Source organism: Pholis gunnellus, assembly GCF_910591455.1.
Source record: "Pholis gunnellus genome assembly, chromosome: 5".
Taxonomy (NCBI): domain Eukaryota; kingdom Metazoa; phylum Chordata; class Actinopteri; order Perciformes; family Pholidae; genus Pholis; species Pholis gunnellus.
This window is the reverse complement of record NC_136531.1, coordinates 2,230,958-2,253,212: the sequence shown is the minus strand read 5'-3', so window position 1 is coordinate 2,253,212 and position 22,255 is coordinate 2,230,958. Positions and strand designations below refer to the sequence as shown.

Sequence of the window (22,255 nt, the reverse complement as noted above, 5' to 3'; positions counted from 1 at the left end):
GCGTCCTGTTCCATTTCTCATTCCGTGTTCCGGGTTCTGTTCCATTCCGGGTTCTGTTCCGTAGTTTAATCTGTGACAATGAGTATAAATAATATAATATAATATTTGCCTCTTAAATGTGGTGAAATAAGAAGTCTAAAGTTGCATAAAAGGACCTGAAAACAGCATAAATACATGACTACATGCACATTAAGATCACATCAACCTGCACATTTCTTCCACTCCCTGAACAATGTGTATGGTTTTTTAAACACTACATGGCCCCAGGGTTGCTGTGTAGTAATGTGATTAAATATGTATAATTTAAGATGATGCAACATATAAGCTCGGATGTTTTAACTCATTGGCTCTCTTCCAGAGTATAGGTGCTGTAATACAGCAGGACTCCTTATATCAGTTCATTTTGGGTTTATGGTTAATATTCCCAACTTCTTTTTAATTTAAAACACGAGTAAATACAGAGTATAGGCAACACCTGCAACTCTCAGGGTTCTGGATAATCCAGTTTTGCTCCATGCAGTGATAATAAAAAAAGATATAGCCAATAGCTCCTGTTTGATGATTAAAGCCGAAAAACCAGAATGTTTTATTTATTTTCGTTACACAGCTGCACACGACCTATAACCTCACTCAGCACTGACCTGCATTGACCTTATTTTCTCTTTTTTATCCTCACATCGTGAGTCTGTATTTCGAGTGTAATCCATCGGCTATGTTTAGCCTTTTGCATGAACGCATCACCAACTTCAGGCGCGGTGAGATTAAATTTGATTATTCATGAGAGCGGACTGATGTGTTTTCCAGTCTCCTCACATGTTTACTGCGGGGGAGAAAAGTAGGCCAGTCAGCTCTCTCTCTTTTTTCCCCTCCCCTCTTCCTCTCCCTCTCCCTATCTCTCCCTCTCGTGTCCTTACGTTACACCGGTTTCCCTGACATTACACGGCTCCGCCGGTAGGGGGCGGAGGGACGAGCAGCGCGCCTCTCTCTTTGTTGGCCGCGCGGGCTTCCGTAGAGACGCTCAAAAACATGGCTGCCTCCATGTGCTAACGTGAGATTAACCAGCAGAGAGAGAGAGAGAGAGAGTGAGAGAGAGTGAGAGAGATCTACGCGGAGGAAACGGTTACCGGCACGGTCACACGTATCGCCTATTATATTACAAACCTCTGGAGTGTCCGCCTTAAAAGGGAGGCGCCACAGGTAAAACTATGTTTATTAGGGTTAGCATAGCTAGCAAACAAGCTAATAATTTAAGAATAATTCCAGTCCTGGGTTAATAGATGGAGTTAGTTTTCATTTAGCCACTATCGTATTTAAATACAGTAAACAGATTAGTCTAATTGTAATCTCTGGGCTCACTATTTAGTAATGGTGTTGATTTTTGTTATTGATTTAGTGTTATTAAAAGTGTCTAAGACATCTTGGGTAAAGCTTTAATGCTGTCTGAACTCCAATTTCAAATTTGTGAAAATGCAAAAACAAGGGAGATTTCCCAACTATCCCACATTGATCAGGTCTCTCTGAAACAAATGTCAAATCTGGACTCGATCATCCTAAAGAAGCCAAACACAGTTTCAGATTTGTGAAACCTTTATTATATGAGGTCTAAAAAACGGTGAACTCTCCCCTTTCTTTACATTTTCACAAATAAATACTTAATACTGTTAATATCTGGGTCATAATTCTATAATCAAACATGTTTCTGTGTTGGGTAAATATTGACATTAGTATTAGTTTCAGCCATCCAATGCTGCACCTGCTCTGCATTTAAGTGGAACTTATCCAGAGGTGTTTGTCTTCGTCCAGCCGGTGTACCTTGATGCTGGTGCGGACGGCTCGGCTGCTCCCCATCATCGTCGTCTCCCATCCTCTGCATCCGTCCTGCACCCGCTCATCCACACGCACGTTTCGGTGGAGTTTAGGCAGCGCTGCTGCTGCTGCTGCTGCTGCCAGCCGAGGACTGAGATCCATGGAGCCCCTAAATACGACCCCAGAGGTTCCCATCGTCAAACCTCCTGCTGAATATGTGAGCCTGGCGGCCAGCGAGGAGAAGCGTCCTGCAGGGCTGTTACCTGGGGAGACGGTGGTCAAGGAGGGCAAGGCGGCCATCTTGTTTCCCAGTGCTAACGAGGTGTTTTACAACCCAGTCCAGGAGTTTAACAGGGACTTGACGTAAGCGTTTCATTTTTGCTGCTTTGGCTTTCACCCTGAAGAGACATCGCACCACAGACACGAGTTCAGTACAGTGGAGACGATTCAGTACGCACTTTACTTCATAGGGTCCTTTCTGTCGGATATTTAAACCCAAACCTGAGCCGTACTTCTCCAGAGCAGCTCGGTCTTCATGGTGCCGCTTGCGTAGAGGTGTTCAGCCTCTGGGCCTTTCAGGACAGGTGTGCTGAGGTCATGTGACCGATGATGAAAGTAGTGTTTCACACAGTCGACCTGTCACTCACAGCCTGTCAGTAAAGCTTTGAACTTCAAACACAAGAACCCACACATTAATATTGTCATTATGGTTTTAAAATACTGGGCAAATAGATTACTGTCTTTCATTTAGTCAAGAATCACCAAAGTTGAGTTTGGATGAGAGCAAATGTCATGAATAGTTACTAATTAACCTCGTTATGATGCATGCTTGTATATAATAAATGCTTTTCGTGTTCCACAGATGTGCTGTGCTCACAGAGTTTGCCAGAGAAGTGCTGGCTCAGCGCGGCGTGAAGCTGGTGGTGCCGGGCGAGAAAGAGGGAGAGCGGGTGGTGGTCTCTCTGTCGGAGGACGAGGCCGACGAGGCCGACGTACAGACGGAGCAGAAGAACGGAGCCGAGGCTCCGACCGTAAATGCGCTGGTGGGGGAACGATGTGAGGTACGAAGGGTTCATAGTAAACACCAAACCATCTTTTACGAAAGTGAAGCCAGGCAGAAAATATGATTTTCTTCGACAAATCCAACGTTCTGGCGGCCGGTGGTTCTGTAGCTGCTCATACTGTCAGGGTTGGTGGTTTGAGTCCCACCGGGGTTTCCTCTGCTAAAAATGCACTCAGTGATGCCAGCACAAAGCAGTTTAGATAAGGGCTTCCATCAAATGACTTATGTTAATGAGCACAAGGTAATTTCACACTTCAAGTGGTCGAGGGAGGTAATTAGATCAGCTTTTTAAAACTGGAGGATTTCATGAAGTTGGAATCGTGTCTTTAGATATCAGTGAAGCCCGGAGCGTTATAAAGACGTTGTTGGGGATTCCAGTTCTCTGTGGAAGTCTCAATTCAGCAGTTCCACTCTGAGGCCAGTGATTACGTGAAAAACAAATATCTACAGCTTCACAATTTCAGGATTGAGGACAATTTACGTTCTGTTTCAACAGCTGGAATTCAGAATTCTGTTACTGCAGCTTTATAGCTGCTATAATCAATGTTCTCTGCAATGATGTGATGAATCAAATGACCGCCGCAAGAAAAGCAGACCTGTAACAGGAGAGCTAACAGCAGAGCTAACAGGAGAGCTAACAGCAGAGCTAACAGGAGAGCTAACGGGAGAGCTAACAGCAGAGTGGATATTTGGACTTGAGTTTATCAGGTGCACACAAACGCGTCTCTAAACGAATGCTAATGTTGCTCCGTGTCTGCTGGCTGTGTAAATATCACAGACTGCGGAGAAGAAGTGGACGTAGTCATCGTGACGTCACTCATTGGTTGTTTGACTGATGTTTGGTGATTTTCGCAGTCACCATCTTGGAATACGGCCATCGCCATGTTGTTGTTTTTTGACACCGATAAACAGAAGTGACCATATCTGGACTGAGGAGGAGTGACGTAGAGACACCGTATACGTCTCTGGTAGAGACATGTCAATCACTGTGTAGCCCCGCCCCTAAAGCATCCCCTGCTTTATGGTCTGTGTGACTCTAAATGGACCATCATTTACTAAATGAACATCATGCTGTATTGAAGAAGACTTGAAACTAGAGATTGAGACCATAAACTCATGTTTACAATGTTTACTGAGGTAATAAATCAAGAGAGAAGTAGAGTCATTTTCTCATAGACTTCTATACAACCAGAGGAGTCGTCCCCTGGTGGACACGAGAGAGAATGCAGCTTTAACACACATATTGCTAATTTTATAAATTGAGAATATGTCAATGTTGTGTTCACATCTTGTTTTTGCTGCCCCCAAGTGGCCAAAAAAAACGAAAAACAAACCGTTGCTGCAGCTTTAAGATTTTCCCCCCGACTCTGCGTTGCAGCACGGCCTCCGTGTTCTGGAGGGTCTGTCGGCGTCCGGTTTGCGCTCGGTGCGCTTCGCTCTGGAGGTCCCGGGCCTGCACAGCGTCACCGCCAACGACTTCTCCACCAAAGCTGCGGCGCTGATCGCCAGGAACGCCGACTACAACGGAGTCGACCACCTGCTCCGCGCCAGCTGCAGGGACGCCAGGTACGACCGACTCGGCACATTCGGGGGAAACGCTCGTCATCCGGCCTCGCTGATTAGCTCTGTTTGTTCCTCTTCCTCTTCCCTCGTCTTCATTCCTCTCCAGCCTCTGACCTCTTGTTCTATTCATCTCTCTGTTCTCATCTCCTCACATCAACTCTTTTGTCCCTTTTTCTGTCATCCTGGCTCCTCACTTTTCTCCTTGGCTTGCTCGTCTTCATGCCTCTTCTTCTATCTTCTTCAGTTGTTTCTCTCTCTTCTCTCTTTTTAGGTGGCCTTAACTCATCTTTTCTCCATGTTTCTTCGTCCCTCTCTGCTCCATTCTTTAATTCATTTCTTTCTCAGCATGTAATATATGTCAGTGGATGTGGAGCTGACTAATTCTTCTCCCTCACCTTTTGTTATTCTTCCTCCAGTATGCTGATGTACGAGATGCGAGGGAAGAAGGAGCGCTACGATGTCATCGATCTGGATCCCTACGGGAGCCCCGCCTCCTTCTTGGATGCCGCTGTGCAGACAGTCAGCGAGGGAGGTGGGTAGCTCGGTCTGTCAATAATGCAATCGACTCTCCTGCTTGTCATTCCTCCGTCTCATCGCCCTGCTCCTAATAACAGTGTGACTGTCTGTGACGTTCAATACGACATAGATAGATATGAACTTTTTAACAGATTATGAAACAGTGTGGGTTTGATACTGATGCCTCTATATGACCTATATATATATATATATATATATATATATATATATATATATATATATATATATAATTTATATTTTCATTCACTGTGTCTTTGTCTCTCTCAGGTCTGTTGTGTATAACGTGTACAGACATGGCGGTGATGGCAGGAAACAGTGGAGAGACCTGCTACAGCAAATACGGTTCAGTCTCCATCAAAGCCAAATACTGCCATGAGATGGTGAACACACACACACACACACACACACACACACACACACACACACACACACACACACACCTGTCCACGTATTTGCATCCATAATGTCCTGATCCTTGGTGTAGTGTGTACAGTTTGTGTGGGTCTGATAGAAACACAGTAAGCATTGTCATGGATTCTGGCCTGAGGCTACTAGTTGGAGGTGTGTGTGTGTGTGTGTGTTTCTTCTACTTGGGGTACTTTCCCCCTCCAGGATATAAAGATGAGAACTCACAGACTGATGACATTTTGCAGCTCCTGGCATCATTAACGTTGTGATCCGTTCACGGAGGTGAAGCGCTTGGTGGCTGTTTCTTTACTTCCTGCGACATTTAAAGCAACATAATGCAATAATTGGTATTTTGTACACGCTTGTCATAAATAGAGAGAACTGTTCACGTGTATTTGTAATGATTACTTTACACATGATCAAAAATAGCGAGTCGATAACTTTGCTAACACATCCAAACATCAAGCAAGTGTGAGATGGAGCAAAGCAGCTAATATTACTCACTAGTCCAACAGCAAGAAGGCCGGCTGAGCATCCGCCTGTCAATCACTGTGTAGCCCCGCCCCTAAAGCATCCCCTGCTTTATGGTCTGTTTGACTCTAAATGGACCATCATTTACTAAATGAACATCATGCTGTATTGAAGAAGACTTGAAACTAGAGATTGAGACCATAAACTCATGTTTACAATGTTTACTGAGGTAATAAATCAAGAGAGAAGTAGAGTCATTTTCTCATAGACTTCTATACAACCAGAGGAGTCGCCCCCTGGTGGACATTAGAGAGAATGCAGCTTTAACACACTTCCTCCGCTTGGTTGCAACGCATCCTGGAAAACAACCAACTTTCCCCAATGGTAGCTTATGGTCGAGAGTATTTTTTTGTTATGTTGCGTAAACGCTATGAACACACCTGCACGTCACATGACATTACATCATGTTGCTTTCTTCCTGACTTGAGTTTGGTTCCATTTCTAAAGTTGACGTTGACCTGAAAGAAGCATGATGTCAGCATTCCTCACATTTGACTTTTTGTTCGTATCATAATCATTTAGCAAGAAGATCCGACTGTTCTGCAGACATTCTGCATCAGAAATAAAGAATGTGTGTGTTTCTGTTTTCAGGCTCTTCGTATCATCCTCCACAGTTTGGACCAGCGGGCCGGAGTGTACCAGCGCTACATCCAGCCTCTGCTGGCCGTCAGCGTCGACTTCTACATCAGGGTGTTCGTACGCGTCTTCACAGGACAGGCCACGGTCAAGAACTCAGCCAGGTACACACACACACACACACACACACACACACACACACACACACACACACACACACACACACACACACACACACACACACACACACACACACACACACACACACACACACACACACACACACACACACACCTCCTAACAAAGAACATATGATGAAAGCTGATCCTGAAACTGGGTCACTGCAGCAACAAATACTAAAAAATAATGGCAGCAGCAGAAGTTGGTGAGATAAAGAATAAAACATCTGAAGGAAAATATAGAACTCTTTACACTTTATAGATGATGATGAATAATAATGATGAGTCTCTGGTAGCGGCAGCCACCTGTCAATCACAGTAAGCCCCGCCCTAAAGCATCCTTTATGATGACGTCAGCTGTAAATAGGATCTATTTAGCCTGGCCAGTGGTGATGACATGTTTCTGATGACATGTTTCTGTCTCGTGTCGCAGTAAACAGGCTCTGGTCTACAACTGTGTCGGCTGCGGCTCTTTTCACCTCCAGCGAATGGGAAGAAGATCCAGCAACGGAAAACAGTAAGACGGCCCGCCGCTGAAGCGCCGGCTCTTTGTATTTCATGTGAAGTGAAAACGCTCTCTGCAGCTTTGGGACGTCGCATCTAAACGTTGTTTTACGGCGAAATATCAAGATTTGTCCTTCGAAATCAAAACAAGAGTGCTTTTTATCAAAATTTTTCTAAAATTTTTTCTTTTTTCTAAATTCTTCTTAATAAACTTGTATTTTGTCCCCATCAAATTAAATCACAACGCGTGACTGAAGTGATGTATTTTAGTCTCGTTTAGCTGAATGAAGCTCGGCGGTGGACGGCGGTCACGGTTTAAAGGGACGGCGTGGCCACCTTTTTATTTATGCCACGCGCCCAAATATGAACCAAGCTTTAGCATTTCGCTCAAAGCACCACCGGCCTTGAGTTACTGTCTCTTGTATCGGCTTCCTGTCGACAGCGTGTGTGTGTGTGTGTAGTAAAGACTCTGATGTGATTTCAGTGTGAAGTACTCTCCTGCCACCGGACCTCCTGTGGGACCAGAGTGTGAGCACTGTGGACAGAGACATCAGGTGAGACTCTCGTTGGCGTTGTTGGCGCGTCGTGTGTTTTGCACTCTGCTCGTTTTGTAATCGGTACGTTCTCACTCGACGCGCCAGCTGAAGTCCGTCTGTGCTTTGTGTAGCTGGGCGGTCCCATCTGGGCGGAGCCTATCCACGACGTGGCGTTCGTCCAGAAGGTTTTGTCGGCCGTGTCGGGGAACCCGTCCCGATTCGGGACGTCCAAACGCATCGAGGGCATGCTCAGCATGGTGACCGAGGTATTCGTCTCTCTCCCGCTCTCATTATAAATATACATTTAAAAAAGTCTGATGTGTTCTTGTTCTAACACGTCATCCCGCTTGTTTCAGGAGTTGGACGACGTGCCTCTTTATTACACTGTGGACAGTCTGAGCAGCACCATTCACTGCAATACTCCGCCCCTGCTGCAGTTTAGGTAACACACACACACACACACACACACACACACACACACACACACGCACACGCACACGCACACGCACACGCACACGCACACGCACACGCACACACACACACACACAGAGAGACCAGGGCACCGGTCCTCGTGGTGGTCCAGTGTGGCCCCACAGGTCTGAGACAAACCACACAGTCGTACTTAAAAAGTCAAACTAAATGACCTAACTTGGCTTTTATTTTGAAAAGCCTATGTGTCTTGAGTGTGCTTCTTCCTGTCACGGTTGATTATCTGAAGTCACAGCGTCACCTGCTGAGGAATTTCGGGTTTTGCGAATAGAGATTTTCGTGCAACGCAAATGATGGAGGAGGAGGCAACCTCCGGTTCTGCAGAGTGAAGTCAAAGCTTCATGTGTTAAAGCTGCATTCTCTCTAATGGCCACCAGGGGGCGACTCCTCTGGTTGTATAGAAGTCTATGAGAAAATGACTCTACTTCTCTCTTGATTTATTACCTCAGTAAACATTGTAAACATGAGTTTATGGTCTCAATCTCTAGTTTCAAGTCTTCTGACTTGGACTCGAATGTGACTGTGGTCCACACCTGTGCTGTGTAGTCTTTGTGTGTAGTTGTTGTATCTAACCTGTCCTCTTCCTCTTCCTCCTCCTCCTCGTCTCTCTCTGCAGGTCGGCTCTCCTTCATGCTGGTCACAGAGTTTCTCTCTCTCACGCCTGTAAGAACGGCATCAAGACGGACGCTCCTCCTGCAGTTATCTGGGACATCATGCGCTGCTGGGTGAACATTACGGATTATAACACGTTAAATAGTCTGAACCCCCCCCCCCCCCCCCCTCTCTCTCTCTTAATGCATCGTTTTTACTTCAACACAGGAGAAGACCAATCCTGTGAAGAGAGAGAAGCTGTCAGAGACCAGCCCCGCCTTCAAGATCCTCTCCACTGAGCCCGGGTGAGTCCAGCAGAATCAAATGAAGCCACATACTGAGATGGTTTTTATACTATTGTGTTAGAGAAGTAACGTGTGTGTCATAGTAACGTGTGTGTGTGTGTGTGTGTGTAGCTCAGAAGCCTGTTTCACTGTGAGGGAGGACGCCAACCCGCAGTCCCGTAAACGCCACCTGACCCGGTTCCAGGAGAACCCGCAGGCCTTCTGGGGACCCAAAGCTCGCGCCAAAGCTGGGTAACGACCACAAACGACCACAAACCTCCACACACCTCCACACACCTCCACACACCTCCACAAACCTCCACAAACCTCCACAAACCTCCACACACCTCCACAAACCTCCACACACCTCCACACACCTCCACACACCTCCACACACCTCCACAAACCTCCACACACCTCCACACACCTCCACACACCTCCACACACCTCCACACACCTCCACACACCTCCACACACCTCCACAAACCTCCACAAACCTCCACACACCTCCACACACCTCCACACACCTCCACAAACCTCCACACACATAATCACATTTTAAACGTCAAGCTGAATTTAGAGAGGAAACTGAATCCAGATAAAACCAAATTCAAATGAATATTTATATTTTATTTTTACACCAGCTTGATAATTATTGTTGAGAATAAAACCCTTATTTCCCCTCCCTCCCCCCTTCTCTCTCCCCCCTCCTCTCCCTCCCAGCGGCGGTATCATTACCGACCTGCAGGACAAGAGTAAGAAGTGCCAGAACAAGAGGAAGAACCAGATCACGGACTCGGAGCTGAAAAACATTCACTGTAAAAGGTTCAAACAGGTCAGAAGGAAATCAACTCTATCAGACTGAGAACAGGACACACACACACACACACACACACACACACACACACACACACACACACACACACACACACACACACACACACACACACACACACACACACACACACACACACACACACACACACACACACCTGTTTAACAGACGGCCATTTCCCTGGAAAAAACTACTTCAGTGTGTTTTTCTAGTTTAACCTAGTTATATAAACTGTTGTATAAACTAGTTATATAACTAGTGTTATAAACTAGCTATATAACTAGTGTTATAAACTAGCTTGCCCGACTTTATTTAGTATTTAATGGAACGATATGACCGTACTTCTGCTGCCCAGATTAAGGTTTTAAAGGGTTCCTCAATAAACAAACTACCCGATCCGGAGACGAGCCGCTCCGTCTTCTTGTCTGGTTCTGTGAACAGAGCGGCTGTCTGACGTCGGGGTGAAGCAGCGTACACTTAAAACGATTTTCATATTTATCTTTGGGTTCTGCAATATGCTGCCGGGAGACGGTTCCTTAAACACTAATGAAAACCGTCTTCATGTCCGGGCTGGAAACGTGCTGCTGAATCAGTCGCCTCCATCAGCAGCCAGAGGAGCCGAGTGGCCAAAATGTACCTTTAGTGAATAGAACATCAGCCTCAATGAGAATCCTGTTGTGTTGTTTCAGGGAACGTGCACACACGGAGACAGATGCTGCTACTCCCACGACCTGGAGCAGACGAAGGAGCAGAAGCCCGAGTGATCTCCTGAGCTCGGCCTGTTTTCTAGTTTCTTTTTTTTTTAATCATTTTATTTCTGGAGTTTGAGCGGCTCGGTGCAGCCTGGACGACGCGAGGGCGACGCACTACAATGGAGATTATATTTGGAGAACAAAATAACCCGGTCAACATGCAGAACATGAACATTTCTCAGTTTTACGCCAGAGCTTGTTCTCGCTGTAAAATCTTGTTATTTTGATCTTTTGTTATTTTTGACTCGTTTCAATAAAGTCGCTCAGTTTGAATGTGTTCTGTTGGTTCAGGTGAGCGCCGTCTAGAGATTAAATAATAGATGAGAAGCTAAATGAACTTCATTTATAGCTTTATTAAACTGTTCAGGTTGCATCCACATGCAGTAAATCTATTATAAAGATCTTCCCGTGCAGAGAACGAGCATCGGGGTGTTTTAGTGTCACTGTAACATTAAAGTGCAGGTTGACACAAAGTATGAATGATAGACTTTATTATCAAATTGCTTGTTGATCAGTATGAAATCATGTTCAATCTATATACACACACACACTGGCAGAAACACACTTATTGCACTCGTCGGGCGGTCGGCACCAGTAAAACGTCTTTAAGGATTCGTGTGATTTGAGGAGCTGGTGCTGAAAGTCAGTCTGCAGAGATTCAGCATCGTCGCTGTGCAGAAGGAAAAAGGCAGCTTCAGCAAATTCAGTACAAACTGCATCAAGACGAGGAAGACGAGGAAGACTTCAATCCACCGACGTCTCGTTCTACTCGGCCGAAGAGAAAACTAAATCGACTCGTGGGTTGACTATCTGAGGCGGACCCTGAGCAGGAAGGTTCGGATCTCCATTGGCCTCAAGGTCACCTCCCACGCCGAGGGGTCTCTGAAGGTCTTCAGCAGGGGCTCCTCGCCTGGTAAAGAGACGCAGAGTTCAAAAACTCGACTAACAAACCAGCAGAAAAACAAAGAGGAAAGAGCAGCGAATGAATTCCACGTCTTTCTTTGTGAAATGAGTCCTGCTGAGCGACTAGAACACCCCGCAGTTTATTAAAGCCATGAACCATAACGACGCGCTCGTGACTCATTATGTTACACCGCCTGCCTGATCGGTTCCCCGCAGGGAACAGTTTACAGTTCAGACTGGGATGGAGCCGTGATTACCGCCCTGGTAGAATTAAAGAGTTTCGGTCCCACTGATGGAACTCAACCAGCAGCCGAGCGCTCCATCAGTGACCGGCAGCAGCTTCCTGCCACGGAGCCGACATGTGGCCGCCTGGTCTTCATCTTTGGTCAACTCCCGTTTATTTCTTTCTTTCTTCCAGTGCAGGTTGTCCTACTACGGTGTCGTTTCTTAAACCTTTCGATCTCTCTACTGACTTTTACATTGAAAATCAAGACCACAGAGAGAGAAACACCGATAACGTCTTCAGAGGTTAATAAACAGGTCAAATGTCATAACTTGATTTAAATCAGGATATTTCTGATAAAAGTATTGAGGACTGATGCCCAGACCTGCTGCAGTGGAGATCAGAAAGAAACGAGATTTTGATCTGAAAATGCTAAGAAATGTCAAATAAACGCACTAAAGGAAGCGGTTGTGACCTAAAAAAAAGGCATTTTTTTCCATCGGTCACGTACCCGTCTGTGGTGTCCAATGAAAACGTGTCATCTCGTCTTTCCACTGATTGGCCGACAGGTTCAGTTCAGACACGCCCAAAACCTCCAGAGTGGAAAACAGCTTCTACACAGACGGGAAAGCAGCACATCAACTTCCTTTACTGCTTCATTTCACTTCAATCATCCATCGATATGTACTTACCAGGGACAGTGCACGCTAGTGAAAGAGTTAGCGAGAGAGCCTTCCATCTTTAGTCCTCTGGGCAGGTTATTACAATTTAGTGGCTGAATATTATCAGTACAAACACTAAAGTGAAACAGTGTACAGCACAATGCAGCACAATACTATTAGTCTATTTAAAAACAGAGAGTGTGTGATGTAGTTGAGGTAGAATGATTCCTGTGATTGCAGCTTTGGTCTCTTTAGTTTAAAGGTAATTAAAACTTTCTCTTAACTCAATAGGAAGACGGTTATATAAATATGATGCAACAATAAAAAAAACAATCTTTGTTTTAAGCTCCAGAAATGTGTGATGAAAACAGAATTCTCGGTATTTATACCTGCAGGTTGACGGTGACCGGCCCCGAGTTCACTTTGCTCTCCCCGCTCTGGAACTGATGCTCCAGCCTCAGCAGCACCGAGTCCTCGTCCCACTGCGTCAGTGTGAGCAGGTGGACAGCAGGGGGCAGCGCAGCCTGCAGCCCGGAGAACTACACAGAGAGAGGACGACCTGTGGTCACTCCAGCTACGACGCTCGGCTGGATTTAAAGCGTTTCAAATCTGTCTGAGCTCTGAAAAAACGTGTCGGTGCACCTCGAGGCGTAAAAACGTAAGTAGACCTGCGTTACGGTCACACCGCTCACCTGCAGCCGAGCGCTCGGGTGCAGATCTCCGTCGGTGAAGGTCAGCGTCGGCTGCAGCACCGCCTGCTGGGCCAGGGGCCGGTGGGCGTCGGCCGCGCTGGGCGGGCGGTCCAGAGAGAGCAGGAGGCGACCGCGGACCACCAGCCCCTCGGGGAAGACGGAGGAGGTCTCGTTGAGCGGCTCGGCGACGCCGCGGACGTCGTCGTACAGCAGCCGGCGGTGGAGCTGAGGGGGGAGATGAGAGGGAGTGACTATGGGTGTGTGTGTGTGTGTGTGTGTGTGTGTGTGTGTGTGTGTGTGTGTGTGTGTGTGTGTGTGTGTGTGTGTGTGTGTGTGTGTGTGTGTGTGTGTGTGTGTGTGTGTCTCACCATGATCTCCAGAGAGCCGTTCTGGATGCTGCCTCCTCCCTGAGAGCGATCCGTCACCACCGTGAGTTGGTCCACATCATCCTGAAACACAGAGTGAGAGTTAGGAGTGAGTGAGTGAGGAGTGAGTGAGTGAGGAGTGAGGAGTGAGTGAGTGAGTGAGGAGTGAGGAGTGAGGACACACAGAAAGCAAGAAGGATGAAATCCTACGGAAGCCCCGAGAGCCAAAAGAGAAGACAATACTTCTGAATTTAGATGTTTTCTCTCCTGTGTTTAAGACGTAAGAACGGGTGAAGAAGGTTTTGTTTCTTCATTTTTTTGCGGTTGCTGGTTTAATACATATTTGAACCACATTTTAGAAAAGTATCCAAAGAGAAGAGCAAACACGTTATATTTGGGACACGAGCTCCGTCTGTACTTCCTCTAACGGGATGGTGTTTATCACGCACCTTGATGAAAGCGCGGGAGTTGATGGGATAGTAGTTTCCAGCGATGGGCTCCGACTGCCAAAGTTTCCAAGTGGGACGGAAATCTTTCCTTTAGGACAAAACGACGACACGTACAGATTTATGAACTTAAACTTGTCTTAATGTTTCCTTTAAATAATCACAAGTAACATCTATTAAACATTAAAGATTTTTTAAAACGGCTCACTTTCTCTGCAGCACTTCTCTGCCGTTTGAGTCGGTGTAGAAATACTCAGAGGTTTTGATGCTCGTGTCCAGACGAGTGATCACCTCCTTCCCCAGGTCGTCACTAGAGAGAGAGACACAGACAGACAGAGAGAGAGACAGAGAGAGAGAGAGACAGACAGAGAGAGAGAGAGAGAATAGCTCAATAACAATACTGACTAATACGTTTAGATATAGTTTATATAGACAGACACACAGACGAAGACATTAAGAATAAAACAAACTCTTAAAGTCAAAAATAACATTATAGTCAGACATGTAAAGATGTCCCAGATCGGATCAGCACGAAATAAAAAAAGGGAGCAAATATAACTTATATACTATGTGTGTACACACACACACACACAGACACACACAGACACACACACACACACACACACACACACACACACTGTCACCTGATGGGCAGCGGTCCGACGGTCCACTCCAGCTCCAGCGCTCTGCTGTCGTGGTGGAGACGAACCACCTGAGACACCCAGGGAGCGAACCACTGCCTCACCTCCTGCAGCACGGGGGTCTGCAGGGGACACGGACGTTAACCTCACCTGGGACAGTTTCTTCATTTCTTAAATCATTTCTGGCTGCGTTAATGCATAATATGGCACACATTGTGAGTTTTTCAGCTTCTATAATAAACTGTGGAGCCCAAACACAGACGTTAAGGACACAAACGTCCCCGTTGAAAGCCGTCAAAGTGACGCCAGCGTAGAGTCGTGTGTTCTATTACATCAGCCGTTCAATCTGCTTCAAAACTTTACTTTTTGCTATTTTCTACCAGATTGAGACATTTCGTTCAATGAATTATTGACATAACCCGGAACGAAAAAGGTTCTTTATGGTTATAATCGGTGTTTTAAAAGGGAAGATAATATTAATATCAAATATTTTTAAAGCAGTTTTTTTTGACATAGACATTTTTTAAGTATTTAACAAAAACACGTGAATCTAAAACCTACTATAGAGTATTGAGGATTATATATATATATATATATATATATATTTTATTATGATCAGCTTTCTGACACAAAGTTATTGGAACTAAAATAAAGCAGCACAATGAAGTCATCGTCCTATTTGTGATGAAGCCTCACATTTCAGGACGTATAAGGCCCGTGGGTTTAAAAGAGATATAATTATAATAATAATAATAATGATAATAATAATAATAATAATAATAATAATAATAATAATGATAATAATAATGTGTGTGTGGTGAAGATGAACGATGTGGACCTGAACGCTCTCCGTCTTGGCCGTCTTGCTGATGATGAACGGTGAGGAGGAGTTGGGTCTGAAGATGTAGGCCCCTGAAGGCTGGTCGCTCTTTGAGTTGTTGCCGTCACTGGCGTTGTACCTGCAACACGCAACACGCACGAGAGAAGCAAAAGTCAAAGTAGAAGAGCTGCATTTGATTTTTAATGTTTCAAAATGTGTTTGGAGAAAGAGACAAACTTGCCAGTAGAAGTTCTGCGAGAGCTTTATGGTCTGTTTGGTCTCCAGGTTGGTGAGGCTGCTCAAGAGGCCGGTGTCGGGGTCAAAGGTCACTCGAAGGAACTGGAGCACGAGGACACAATCGAATATATAGATTCTGATATTTGTAAAAGAAATCATCAAAGAAATTCAACCTGTGTTTATTCTTCTTTTATGACTTTATTCTGCACTAAAGACGTGTTTTTTAAATGTGTTTTGAAATAAAAGCACTTATTTCCCATGATGCAGCACAAAGCCGGTGTGTGAGTGCGCCGTGTGTCTGACCTGGTTCTGGATGGCGGTGGGCACGCGGCGCTGCGTGGAGGCCGGCGGAGGCCCGTCCTGAAGCAGGGACACGGAGTAGGTGGTGAAGCCCAGCGGAGGGGCCTCCGCCTGGAACACCAGCTCGTTGACGGCGAAGCCTCGGTTCCTCCGCACCGCCGCCGTCTGTGCCGACACCGGAACCACCTGGAAGAGAAACCAGGACTTTCAGATATAATCAAACTGCATCCTCATCGTTTGATGACATTTTATAAATGTTTACATACAGCAACCGTGCTAAAAGAAACCAGATGATTTATAACAATTAGAAATAAAGTTACACTATGGTGTCAAAAAACTTCCACCTGGAAGAAAGGTTTCTACGGAAGCCCAGAGAGGTAAAAAGTATGAAAGTTAAAATTCTGGTCTTTTTTTCCTCACTGGCTTCCGTAGGGTTTCTTAAAATAGGAATAAAAAGGCAATTAAATGCCATAAAAAGCTGGATCATCCGTCATCCGTCTCCATCATGTGTCCCACACACACACACACACACACACACACACACACACACACACACACACACACACACACACACACACACACACACACACACACACACACACACACACACACACACACACTAACCTGGCAGTCCACCGATCTGCCTTCAGCATCTGATACTTCGTATGATGATCCATTCACGGGCAGTCTGACCGGCCAAGTGACGGGGCGAGCGAGAGGGTTGTACACATTGACTGAGAACTGAGAGAGAGAGAGAGAGAGAGAGAGAGCGAGAGACAGAGACAGAGAGAGAGACAGAGAGAGCATAGCTCAACAACAATACTGACTAATACGTTTAGATATAGTTTATATTTACACTAAATATTATTATGTTTAATTTGAAGGTGTTGTTTATTTACCAAACTGTCGTTGAAGAGTCAGGAAAGAAATGTAGGATCTATGTGTGTGTGTGTGTGTGTGTGTGTGTGTGTGTGTGTGTGTGTGTGTGTGTGTGTGTGAACATGCGTCGTATTGTGACGAGCCAATATAAAAGTATAAATGAGCTACAGCTGAATGTTCTTGTGCAACAGCTGAAGCTTGAATCCTTCCGTGTGTGTGTGTGTGTGTGTGTGTGTGTGTGTGTGTGTGTGTGTGTGTGTGTGTGTGTGTGTGTGTGTGTGTGTGTGTGTGTGTGTGTGTGTGTGTGTGTGTGTGTGTGTGTGTGTGTGCGTCACCTTCTCGCTGGCCTCGGTGAGCGGACACACGCTGATGTTCAGGCTGTCGCAGTAGATTCTCTCCGCAGACGAGCCGCTCAGAGCGGACAGACTGTTACTGACCAACACCTGAGAACACAAAACCAAAAAAAAGTCAGAACCCAGAGAGGAACCGGTGACGACTTAAAAAACAAAGCAACGCGCCGAGCTAACCTGACAGCGTTGCCAGCCGCCGGCCAGCCTCCGGGCGTAGTCGTCGGCTACGTGTTGCTTCTCCGTGCCTGAAACCGCGTCGTGGTGCTGAGCCACGGCCATGGCTTTCTCTGAACACACAACGTGTCTCATTTATTAATATCTTCTCACCAGATATTAACCCTCTGAACCCCAAAGCAGCTTCTGTGCGTTTGGTTTTTGCTGCCGTCACGTTTTCCTCTCTGTGGTCTTTATCTTCACCGTAATATAAAAGTCCTGCTGCTCTATAGAAACAGAGCCGTCACGACTACAAGTAGAGAGACTTTAGTGCAGAATAACACAGTTAGAGTGATATGAATCACTAAAATGTCACCAATATCATAAAGAAATAGAAGCTCTATGTGCAATAAATATTAAGCTGTTCACATTTCTACAGCCTCTGCTCTGTGCAAACAGCCTGAAGTTCAGTGAAAGCTTCACAGATTTGTTGTCACATGACTGTTGGTCTCAGACGAGTCATTCTGGACTCTCACTCTCAGAATTTAATGTCTTTTTACAGAATCCGTTTCATTTGGGGCGAGATCATAAGTGAGATGTGTAGAATAAAATGTTGATGAAATATCAACATTTTAAGCTTCGTTTCGGTTGCTTTTTCCTGTCAGAAGCGTTTGTCACACGTGATGTGTTCAAGGACTGTCGGAAAGAGGACAATCTGCAAATGAAGACTATTTCACAGCTTATACAGGCTATACGGTGTAGTTGTGACAAGTGTTGCTTTTCCCTCCCGCTAGCTGGTTTCGGGGTTCGGAGGGTTAACGTGACACCAGGTGAAGCACAAGTTTACAGAAAGAAAGAAAAACTAAATCTCACTCATGGTCTGGCTCTCGCCCTTTCCAAAGGGTCCGTTCCTGGAGACCGGACCGCCAAGAACCTCCAGCTGGTTACAAGTCTGTCAATAAACAACGACACAAAGACAGAATATTCAGTTCAGACAGTTTCCACAAAGATGAAGCCTGACTTTTGGGACGTCATCAACAGGTGGAAAGAAAAAAGGACATTTGTCTGGATTTTGTCTGAGGGTCCACCGTGTCAGATAATTAAAAATCTGTATTTCTTCCCAGGATAGCACGTCTTCAGAGTAAAGCGTTGAACCTTTACGCTTACCTGCAGGTTGCTGTTGCTGATCCTCTCGTAGCGCTTCAGCGCCGGTCGGCTGGTGAAGTAGCCGGTCCAGTAATCGTGAGCGTCGTCCGCGTAGGGGAAGAAATCATCCGTCTTCAAAGCCCTGCGTTAGAAAAAGGAGAATGAAGTCAGCAGCAGAAACGCACACTCGCCGTCGTTGAAGCGCTCGTTTTAACAAAAAAAAAGGGTTCACGCTACCAGCTGAGGTTAGCTCTGTGCAGCTCCTGCAGGTAACAGGACGGCGTGGAGTACAGCACGTTGACGCCGCCGCCGGTGGCCTGCTGGGCGTTGACGTAGCGGATCAGCTTGTCCAGGTTCTTGTACCACAGGTTGGCGTTCTCGTACTGGAAGTCTGAGCCCATGGTCATGATGATGTGGTTGGTCTTATACACCTTAGCCTGAGAGAGAGGGGGGGGGGGGTGAGGAGACTTTCACACATTCACCTACGAGGTGTGTGTGTGTGGTGTGTGGTGGTGTGTGTGTGTGGTGTGTGTGTGTGTGTGTGTGTCTTACCTGATGGTTGGCGATGGCGAGGAAGCGCCTCACCACATCGTCGACGTTGTAGTCCTCCAGGTCGGGGTCGTCTCTGATCGGTGGATCGTCACAGGACTGGTCCCAGCAGAAGCCCTCGGGAGGGTTGTACCCGTTGGGAAGGATCCCTGTCAGGTGTGTGTGTGTGGGGGGGGGGGAATAAAGATTAGATCATCCACCACGATATCATGAGAATGGGTCGGCGGTGAGGTCCTTAGACTGTACATATAAGAAGTGGACGTCGTCATCGTGACGTCTGAACCTTAAGTTATCCCTCTGTCTCTACCGTGGATGTAAGCAGCATTTGTGCACGCGCGGTAGCTTTGTTTACCGGTGAAGAGGTCAGCCATGGGGGGTTTGAGGCTCTCAGAAGCTCTCCACAGGAGCTCCTGCTCCCGAGCACTCTGCCTGCGAGCCCGGTCCTGGTAGTCCAGACGACCAAAGAAGAAGCCGTCGTAGCCCATCTGAGGAAAAACACACGCAGGAAAAACATTTAGTGGAAAAGCTCAAGAGGAGAACGTTTAACTGGGAGGGCTGCTACAACGGGACGTCGCTAACCTTTGTCTGAAGCACCTCACTAATTAAAACGTTAAATCTTGTTTGTTTGAAAGTGAAGTCAAAGCTTCATGTGTTAAAGCTGCATTCTCTCTAGTGTCCACCAGGGGGCGACTCCTCTGGTTGTATAGAAGTCTATGAGAAAATGACTCTACTCTCTCTTGATTTATTACCTCAGTAAACATTGTAAACATGCTAGCTAGCTTGGTTAGCAAGGTGCATCCGTAATTCATGTTAACTGTGATATAAATTGGGAAGCTAACTTTAGCTTTACTTCAAACAAAAACAAAAAAATCAACATCCAAATCTTTTTAGTGTCTTTTGGTGCAATCAAGCGGTGAACGGCGTGGTAGCGACATGTCAATCACTGTGTAGCCCCGCCCCTAAAGCATCCCCTGCTTTATGGTCTGTGTGACTCTAAATGGACCATCATTTACTAAATGAACATCATGCTGTATTGAAGAAGACTTGAAACTAGAGATTGAGACCATAAACTCATTTTTACAATGTTTACTGAGGTAATAAATCAAGAGAGAAGTAGAGTCATTTTCTCATAGACTTCTATACAACCAGAGGAGTCGCCCCCTGGTGGACACTAGAGAGAATGCAGGTTTTAACACACATCCGCATTGTTGAACCGTTTCCTTTAAGACGAACTACCTGAGCAAACATGGAGGCGTGTTCCCGGGCGTGGCCAAAGGGGTCGATGTGCCAGGCGACGCGGGGGCGACCACAAGGCCCAAACGTCTCGTTGAGGAACCTCAGGCCCATGGTCATCTGGTCGATGACGGCGCTGTAGTGGGTGGTGGCCTCGTCACTCATGCACCAGCCGCCGTTCACAAACTCCAGACGGCCTGGAGGAAGGGGGGAGGGGGGGGGGGGGGGGGGGGTTTTAGGTTCTGAAACCCTTCCAGTGTAAATGTACAGTGCCGGCTGATGTACCTTCATCAACCAGCTGTTTGACTGTCTGCTGCATGCTGGAGCTCTGCTGTTTCCACCAGCGGTAGAAGAACGCCGTCTCCACATAGATAAACCTCCTGTCGGGGTTCTTCAGCAGCTGATCCACCACGGAGTCCAGAATATACTGCACCCCCGCATGCTGGATGTCGTTACGGTCTACACACACACACACACACACACACACACACACACACACACACACACATTATGCATCCATATCAGAGGCAGATGATCTCTGCTGACTTAAACACACACACACACACACAGGACACGAACACAAGACGATCACCTGCAGAACACGCGACCTCTTTCGCTATAAAGTAAACTGACATGTGATGCTGAAGCAAGAGAGCTGATCGCACTAAAACTATAAAACTCTTATTACAGCGTTTGCTCGTGAAGGCGACAGAACAGACATGTGACAGGAAGTAAACGAGGGGAACACGCCGTTTATCCTTCAGACACATCGGCAACATGAACACCTTAATAAAACACTTTAACCATTAATGTTTTCACAACCTGTTTTTATAGCTTTGTTTATTCCTATGAAGTCTGTGTGTGTGTGTGTGTGTGTGTGTGTGTGTGTGTGTGTGTCATGTATATATATATATATGTCTGAGTGTGTGTGTGTGTGTGTGTGTGTGTGTGTGTGTGTGTGTGAGACATGTATATATATATATATATATATATATATATCTGAGTGCGTGTGTGTGTGTCAGACTGACCTCCATAGTAGTACTGGTCCACAGTCTTGAGCCAGCCGACGTCGTCATGTGTATGAGGGACCAGGTGGACATTCAGCATGCTGGGCTTGGTGGCATGACATGACTACACACACACAGACACACACACGTACACACACACACATACTAAGGACACGTCTATAGAGCAACGGACTACTACTACTCTCGTTAGGGAAGGCACACAGTACGAAGATAAATATTAAGAAAAAGGGATAAATTAATATTCTTTCAGTTTATAGTTTATTAATAATAATATAATAATAATACATTTTATTTCTACAGCGCTTTTCAGAATTCTCAAAGACACTTTACATTAAAATCATCATATAAAAGAAAACTATACACTCAAATTGTAAAACACATAATATCGGTCACACGTTAGAAGCAGTAATGTAAAATTAGTTCCTCATACAAACTGACAGAACAAAAAAAAACCCCGGATGACAGAAACTGAAAGTGAGCGTGAAACAAAACTTTTTGAGCTTTTCAGCTAAAAACTGTCGTTAAACATCTGAAACAAACCCACAAAGCGACGGGCGCGCGCGCGCGCGCGCGCGCGCGCGCAGCTCACCTCGTATCCGCAGGTTAGTTTGGGTTCTTCTTGGCCGAGAGGGAAGCCTAAAGCCCCGCTGAGGAGGACCAGCAGAGCGACGGATAGCTGCAGCAACCCGGCCGCCATGTTGGAAAAAAAAAAATGAACCGCGAGTCATGTGACATCTGTTTATGTTCACTGTGGTCACGTGATGAGAATACCTGCAGAATAGTATGTTCCCTGAGTTGAGACTGAAAGGCACCACCGGGAAAACAACAAAAAAACAACTCTGAGGCAAACGAGGCAGCTGTGTATGGAAGACCATTAATGCCACTATGATAAAAAAAAAAGATCCTGTAAGTCATTATTATGACTATCTCATGATAGTTAATTAATTAATAGTCGTTAGGCAGACATGATTTAT

General features: G+C 45.9%; 2 protein-coding genes across 2 annotated transcripts; one reads left to right on the top strand and one right to left on the bottom strand.

The window, feature by feature from the left end:
- The first annotated feature begins 1,062 nt into the window (after positions 1-1,062).
- trmt1 (tRNA methyltransferase 1) lies at positions 1,063-10,837 on the top strand. Its single transcript, XM_079159268.1, has 16 exons — positions 1,063-1,197; positions 1,804-2,169; positions 2,669-2,867; positions 4,248-4,435; positions 4,849-4,964; positions 5,237-5,349; positions 6,500-6,648; positions 7,097-7,180; positions 7,652-7,721; positions 7,835-7,969; positions 8,060-8,145; positions 8,809-8,917; positions 9,012-9,088; positions 9,200-9,319; positions 9,791-9,902; positions 10,592-10,837. The coding sequence occupies exons 2-16, from the start codon at positions 1,817-1,819 to the stop codon at positions 10,664-10,666; spliced, it is 1,986 nt and encodes a 661-aa protein (XP_079015394.1). The 5' UTR covers positions 1,063-1,197; positions 1,804-1,816; the 3' UTR covers positions 10,667-10,837.
- Positions 10,838-11,134: 297 nt separating this feature from the next.
- man2b1 (mannosidase, alpha, class 2B, member 1) lies at positions 11,135-21,971 on the bottom strand. The gene is made up of 23 exons (XM_079159706.1): positions 21,871-21,971; positions 21,282-21,384; positions 20,539-20,712; positions 20,257-20,450; positions 19,373-19,505; positions 19,024-19,169; positions 18,709-18,908; positions 18,493-18,613; positions 18,199-18,277; positions 17,350-17,459; positions 17,158-17,265; positions 16,568-16,684; positions 15,947-16,129; positions 15,648-15,745; positions 15,425-15,545; positions 14,590-14,708; positions 14,154-14,255; positions 13,949-14,036; positions 13,503-13,583; positions 13,135-13,359; positions 12,832-12,981; positions 12,292-12,394; positions 11,135-11,564 (listed from the first exon to the last, which is right to left on the bottom strand). Exons 2-23 carry the CDS (start codon positions 21,358-21,360, stop codon positions 11,461-11,463), a joined length of 2,835 nt encoding a protein of 944 aa, XP_079015832.1. The 5' UTR covers positions 21,361-21,384; positions 21,871-21,971; the 3' UTR covers positions 11,135-11,460.
- Between the last annotated feature and the right edge of the window lie 284 nt (positions 21,972-22,255).

Bases quoted from the DNA above. Each gene is read 5' to 3' on its own strand.
- man2b1 (XM_079159706.1), bottom strand. From the start codon at position 21,360: ATGCTGAATGTCCACCTGGTCCCTCATACACATGACGACGTCGGCTGG. The intron at 14,037-14,153 runs GTGAGCCGTTTT...TTTGTCCTAAAG, and splicing joins AGAGAAGTGCTGCAGAGAAA to GAAAGATTTCCGTCCCACTT. The intron at 11,565-12,291 runs GTACGTGACCGA...TCTCTTTACCAG, and splicing joins TCATTGGACACCACAGACGG to GCGAGGAGCCCCTGCTGAAG.
- trmt1 (XM_079159268.1), top strand. From the start codon at position 1,817: ATGCTGGTGCGGACGGCTCGGCTGCTCCCCATCATCGTCGTCTCCCAT. The intron at 4,436-4,848 runs GTACGACCGACT...TTCTTCCTCCAG, and splicing joins GCCAGCTGCAGGGACGCCAG to TATGCTGATGTACGAGATGC. The intron at 7,970-8,059 runs GTATTCGTCTCT...CGCTTGTTTCAG, and splicing joins TGCTCAGCATGGTGACCGAG to GAGTTGGACGACGTGCCTCT.